This window comes from Syngnathus floridae, chromosome 11 (assembly GCF_059516105.1).
Source record: "Syngnathus floridae isolate MCC-2025c chromosome 11, RoL_Sflo_1.0, whole genome shotgun sequence".
NCBI lineage: Eukaryota > Metazoa > Chordata > Actinopteri > Syngnathiformes > Syngnathidae > Syngnathus > Syngnathus floridae.
The window spans coordinates 8,191,853-8,198,792 of record NC_142423.1 but is presented as its reverse complement, the minus strand read 5'-3'; the positions used below and the strand labels follow the sequence as shown (position 1 = coordinate 8,198,792).

Genomic DNA, 6,940 nt, shown 5'->3' with positions numbered 1-6,940 from the left:
CAGAAGAAAGACATTATCTCACATGTTGTTGGAACATTTTATTCAAAAGCGCAAAGATAATACACTGCCATCAAAGAACACACATAGCCCAACGCCTTCAACCTATTGATAGGAAAGCTTTAGATGGTCGTCGTTTTTCCACAAAGGCTGATGTGGCAGCGTGTTCTGTAGCTCGCTGTTTTCTTAGAAGTCAAGATGAGCTCATCTGACCTCGAATGAAACGAAATGCTCGCATAAATGTTTATACTGACAAACTGTGAGGGACAGACCACATTGCCATCCTCAACATCTTGGATTTGTTATGGCCCAAAATAATAAGCCTTCTATAAAAACACTCAAAGAACATTTCCTATACATTCATTTCAAATGTTTTTTTTAATTAATGCATGTAAGATAAATTGAAAACTAAATCATCAAAGTGGAATTATTTAAAAAAATATTTGTGATTTGTACTACTGATGTGTATTGCATGCTTTTTAAATATATCTTTTTTTTTTTTTTTTTACATTTTGTTCTTAATCCAACCATGTAAAGTCAGTAAATTTGCTTTGCTATCTCTAGCACCACTATGTTATCACTCTTCAACAGTCAAAAGTCTTTCTTACTGCTATCTCTCAAGGCCATAAAAAAGAAAACCGCCAGTTGCGGGAATCCGTCTGCCTTATGTCTCGATGTAACCAGAAGCACGCGGGTGAGTTCATTCAGGGATACAGCCTGCACAGTCATCAGGAAGTGAAACAGAACAGAATGTGCTGTACTAATCGGACTGAAAAACACTACCCTGAGTGGATGTGTGAAAAAAAAAAGACAACTCATTCACAACAGCATGGCTGCTGGGCACGATGCGGAATTAGACAAATAGTACTCAGCTCTATTTATTTAGTGAAGCACAAGGGGCAGGGCAGGACACCGAGTTTGTAGCTCCTGCAAACACTGAAACAAAAATAAGCCGAGAGACATAGGCTCTTTGTGTTGTAGCCATCCGTGTTACGTAGGTGTAATCTCTTGTGTGCTTCGTTTGAGCCCTGAACTTTTACCCTGTGAACAAGCAGAAGCATGATTTTTTTTTTATTTTTTTTTTTTTATCTCACAGGCGTGGATTCGCCTACGACTGCATTCAAACTTTCCTGATTTTCAAAACAATTGTGAATAGTTGTTTTGGAGAATCACAAGCATAGTGAACAAAATATGACTTTGCTCGGGCTTGCTTTGATTTAAGAGCAATTTGATCACTGCATGTACTCAACTCACTTCACAGCAAGCAACATTTTGGTAGTAAACAATAAAAAAATGGCTTCAAGCTGTTTATGCCCATCCAGTGGAAGTTTACTGTCACATTAATCATAGAACAAAAGTTTCATCTGTTTTTAAAGCAACCAGCTAGTTTTACTTTAGATAAGTCTATTCAGCTTAATAACAAACAGTTGTTCACTGTCACAATCAACCTAAAACAAAAGAAGTATACTTGTATTTGAAGCACCCAGCGAGTTTTCCTTTGGATAAGTACATTTAGCTTAACAATGGCAAAAAAAAACAAATTGTCAAACTGAAAAAAAAATACATGGATGTATAAAAAAAAGTAAACAAAGATCGACTTTAATGTTGTATCTGCTCAGGAAATGGAGGGTTTTTGCATTACATGAAAATCACTAAAGAGTTACTACAATTTCTGTTGACTTGGTGACTACGTACGGTTTTTGGAATTTTTATAAATTGTAAGAAAATTATCTATGCCACATTATGGTATGTATGTGAAATTAACAAGGGGAAGGATTGTTTATTTATTTATTTATTTATTTATTCATTTATTCATTCATTCATTCATTCATTTATTTATTTATTTATTTATTTATTTAGCTAAATACACGTCACACATAATTCAGCAGCATGTGAAGTAGAACAAATACAATCATGCATAAATAGCCTTGGCTTTTGTAGATAAATCAAAAGAATAAAAAATTCCACAAAACATCCAACATTGGCTTCCTTCTATCGGGGAGCACATAATTTCCAGAAACTAGACTTGGGCTATATTAAAATCTGGCAACACAGGCAGGAAAACCTCAAGCACTTTCATCTATCATGCCTTGCTAATTAGAGGTTGGTTGACATGTGAAAGTGACAGTTGGAGCCTTACCTAAACATACACTGCTGTGGTGTGGCATCACTCACCAACCAGCACAAACAACAAACAGTATGTAATGAGATCTCAAAAAGGGGAAAAGATTACAATAAATCACTTGACTGTGTCGTGTTAAACACACACACACACACACACACAGCCTTCCTCTAAACACAGCTCCTGCTCTGGCCTATGTGAACACAAGAGCTCAAACCACTCAGTGGGCATATATCTGCGACAAGTGATCTCCTGTTGAGCAATAACAGTCTTGTTGATTTAGTCATATTCCCTGCTGAGTAATAAGCAAACCACAGCAAATTGTTTGTACGTTTAAGGTTGCACTGCATAATTTGTGTTCATCTTCCCGGACAGGATTGCACACTTCAGATACAATTTATGTATGGGTGCATCTTGAATATTTTAGTTCATTTATTTCAGTGAGGTGATCTCATATACAGGATGATTATGGTTTTCTTCTCTTATGCAACATCGACATTTCTTAACCTGGTACATTTGGGTTTAATTAGCTCTAAGCCTTAAAGAAAAATATCCATCCCGTCCTCCATTTTCTAGGGCGCTTATCTCATCCTTGTTTTTTCATTTCTGGAAAGGTCGTCATATAAATAAACAAGCATTAATGAGTATTTATGTTGACGTTTGCTTGATTTTTAATGACGAATTTGTTAACTGATTACATAAATATTGAATGCTGAAAAGAAATGTGACACTACACCTTCCATTTCAGTAGAGGACGCTGTTTTCCAAATGTTCTCTCACCTAACGAATAAGAACATCATCGCTTACGTTAAGCTTATCCCTGCCGGCGCTAACAACAAGTTAAGCTAGTTGTGTGGTCGCATAGACCTCGACGGGAAGTAGGAACCGTTCCAGTCGCCCAACGGCGTTGATATTGGTGATTATACGGGACGATAACGTTGTAAGTATAAATAATATATTTTGTGGCTGCCACGGTGGTGTCGAATTGGTCGTCCATAACGCAAGAAGCCTCAGAAAAATGTTGGATCGAGCGACGCGATGCTAATGTTGCTCGCTAACATTAGCCCTCATGTTCGCGTGTTTGATTAGAGGGGGGATGGGGAGCATAACTGGATTTATTTTGACTTGTTAACTTTCTTTGTTGAGTTCATTTAAAGTGTTGTGAATGTGTGACTTTGCGTGTAGGTGTTGGCGTTCCAAAGCGTCGTCGACGAAAACGTTTAGTTTTAAAATTCATTTGGAAACTGACGTGCTAACTGTTGCTAGCGTGCGTCAGCTCGACGGCAGCATAGCCGCGTTCCATTCAGTCTCCAATGTGGCGTGCAAAGACCTTGCCTTAAAGAACTATTTGAATCGAACGCTGAACTCATTTGCTTAAATTACACCTTTGGTCTGAAAACATATTCCGGATTTACTTGCCAAAATTCCTTTGTGTGCGCGTTAATGCCTTAATAATGCTTTGAATTAAATGTATAACAATTCAAATTCAATTCACTGTTTTACAAAAGAACTTGAGGGTCAATTATATAAGAAACGACGAGGGACTTTTAATTGAACTTAGGGCGAACACTTTGAAGCTGCAAATGTCAAAGCATTTTAAAGAAGTTCTTTAAATGGACAATGTATTAAATTAACAGGTTGTTACAATTTCCCAACTTTCCCTTTTCAGGTATTTCATCAGTAGACTTGGACCTGCTGAAATGGGAGGTATGAGGAGTTCCTATTTGGCAATAAGACATCACAATGTCCCCACTGGATAAGACATAGCCATACATTTTCAGTAAATACAGTGGTATTGTCAATCATGAATTGTAGCAAGAACATAAGAATATGGAACTAGATTACATTCACTAAATAAAGTGCTTTGGGGCCTTTTCTGCCAATATTTTAGAGTTAAAAGAAAGGTCTCAAATATCATACTTAGCCCTCTCCTCCACACTTTTTTCTTCTCTTCCTATCAGACCCTTCTTACAACAGAGACTGTCCCCTGGACTGCAAAGTTTACGTTGGGAATCTTGGAAACAATGGCAATAAGGCAGAGTTGGAATCAGCATTTGGATACTTTGGTCCTTTAAGAAGTGTTTGGGTCGCCAGGAACCCACCAGGCTTTGCTTTTGTCGAGTTTGAAGATCCAAGAGATGCCTCTGATGCTGTGAGAGAGCTGGATGGAAGGTAACACCTAATTTGTTGTTGTCATCCAGTGTCGTCATTATTTGCAATTGTACTAACGGTAAAGTGGCTTTTCTTCCAGATCCATGTGTGGATGTCAAGTCCGTGTTGAGTTATCCACCGGGGAAAAGCGTTCGAGAAGCCGTGGTCCTCCTCCGTCCTGGAGTCGATACTCGAGAGATGAGGGCCGACGTCGCTCGCCAGCTCGACGCAGGTACGTATGTTTCTATATCCACGCCGTGCCATTTGCAGTATGTACACATGGCCGATTTCCCCATACTGTGACAAGTAAACCAAAAATGAACAAATGTTACTTATTGATAACCAAAGAAAGCATTGTGATGATTCACAATGATGTTTGCCTCACAAATTTCTGTGCCGTATATTTGGCAGTGCCAAATTAGACCCAACTATCAAAAGCAGCATTTTGTCTGCTCCCAACATGAAACTTTTTCATTTTGTAAAAATACGGCTACTCTTAGAACTGCTTTAATTTAAACATCATCAACCACACACTCACAAATAGATGACTTTAGAATACATATCTGTCGGTATAAATTTTGTTTTGCTGCGTTCAGTTTTCCATCTATTAATAAACTGAACCCCGTTGCAGAGTCACCACCACGCTTCTCAACATCTGAGTCAGTCAACTAGTCCTCTTTCAGCATCATGTGACTGCTGACCAGCGATCTGCTTGGCTGGTTTTGTCACATGACCCAGGCGCAGCGCCAGTCGTCAGGTTCCACCAACCTTTTGGTTCCTGAGCATGCAGTTCACAGCATCCTCCTCTGCTCCAACCTTAAACCAATCAACAGCGGCCCACCTCACGTTATCAACCGATCGCCGTGTTTACTCGTACTATTCGCCTCAGTATCGACGGGAGCGGCCATTGGCTTACACCCCTCAGTCCCCCTCATAAAGACAGGGAAACTCCACAGCCGTCCGTCCCCTGCAGCCAGCAAACAAGCAACTTCTTATCGGCAACATTTGCAGCATGTGGCAGATCCTCTCTGCAATTTCACCTCCCTCACCAGGGCTACCGTGCGCCATTTCTTTCTTGTCCAAAAACTCCCCCCAAAATAGTAAGTTGCTTTTATCATGCTCTTTATAGTTATGAGTTTTTTCAATTTCAAAACTCACATGTTAAACTTGGCAGGTGTGTAGTTCAACTATCTAAAAGCATCCCAGTCGAGCAACAAAATATTAGGCGCGCTTTCTGGTCTGGTCTTTGTTTGAATGTACTTCATTCAGTTGCCTGTGGAGGCAACTTGATAGATTTCAAGGCGCAACAACTGGCCATTTAGGGTGACCTTGCAATAATTTGGGTAGGTTTCCTTCTCTGTCTCAAAATTATATCACAATTGTCTATCAATACTTATCTGGTTTGCAGCAATGCTTCTTTTGTGCCAGGAAACGGCTTAAAACAAACGCGCGTCCCCTTTTCGTTTCCTGTTTTACTTTACTATGTACTTGAATACAAATGCACAATATCAACCTAGTGACACTCAGAGAATATTGTACATTGTAGTTATAAATATGCATATACCTCTTAACCACTTACCAGATTAGAAGTTTTTTCCCCCCCCAAGCGAGTTCCACGGTTGAGCATCGCTCATGTCAATGATATTTGAATTGGCACAATCATTTGTTACAACAACAACAGCAAAATCACATTTAACTAAAAAACTCAAATTGGGCATTTCCATCAAGATGGTCCAGTTTTCCATTTTCCTCAAAACACTTTATTCCTGCTTAAAACATTTCCCCCCGATTTCACCTACATTCTAGATCCCCTCGGAGGAGAAGCCTGAGCCGCAGTCGCAGCAGGTACAAACATGAACATATATATATATATATACATATATATTTTTTTAAATCTCTAAACACATTCCTGAATTAAATATAATTTTTCCCTCCAGGTCTCTTTCGCGAGACAGACGCAGATATCGGTCTACTTCCAGAGACAAGACCCGTAAGCGCTCAAGATCATTCTCGCGGTCAAGGAGGTCTGTGTCACTATTGTCATGTTAGTAATATGCTCCCGCTGAAATCTTACTTGTTGCTTAATCGTGCTATTGTTTCTGCTCTTTCCTCTGCAGCCGCTCTCGTTCTAATGACAGAAAATGAGGACCTCACAAAATGGCTTGTGTGTGGGAACTCCTATTTTTTTATAGTCATGCTATCTTTTAGTTGTTACTTAACAACTCAATGTGGTGTTCGGGTTGTCTCGTAACTCTGTCATTACAGTCAGTTGTTGACAGTAAAATATTTTTTTCCCCCCTGTTTTTTTTTTGTTCATTCAGCATGATTCTTTGGGTGTTTGGTAGGTTATGATCTTTAATTGTCCCGCTATCCAATTTAATTAAAATGTTTTTTTTTTTTAATTTCACTGTTAATTAGTGATGGAAAACAGGTTCGGTTTGTTAGCTAAAGCAGCATCTGCAACTGTTTTTCAGTCGCATTTTCAAAGCAAAACATTTCCCTTTTGAGCTCTGACAACTTTGCTGATGGTAAGGTGTTTCATCAATAAAAGTTTTTTCCTAAGTCAGACATTGTTGAGCTTTATTTTAGATTTAACATATTTGTATTAAAGTACAACACAAAATCTAAAAGATTAATCATGCTTCAAGTATAAGCCACACAGGAAGCTTA

General features: G+C 38.8%; 1 protein-coding gene across 1 annotated transcript; it reads left to right on the top strand.

Moving 5' to 3' along the window:
• The first annotated feature begins 2,900 nt into the window (after window positions 1-2,900).
• On the top strand, window positions 2,901-6,836 carry srsf3a (serine and arginine rich splicing factor 3a). Its single transcript, XM_088389413.1, has 7 exons — window positions 2,901-3,059; window positions 3,789-3,826; window positions 4,081-4,291; window positions 4,371-4,502; window positions 6,077-6,115; window positions 6,208-6,294; window positions 6,388-6,836. The coding sequence occupies exons 2-7, from the start codon at window positions 3,820-3,822 to the stop codon at window positions 6,413-6,415; spliced, it is 504 nt and encodes a 167-aa protein (XP_088245539.1). The 5' UTR covers window positions 2,901-3,059; window positions 3,789-3,819; the 3' UTR covers window positions 6,416-6,836.
• The last annotated feature ends 104 nt before the right edge of the window (window positions 6,837-6,940 follow it).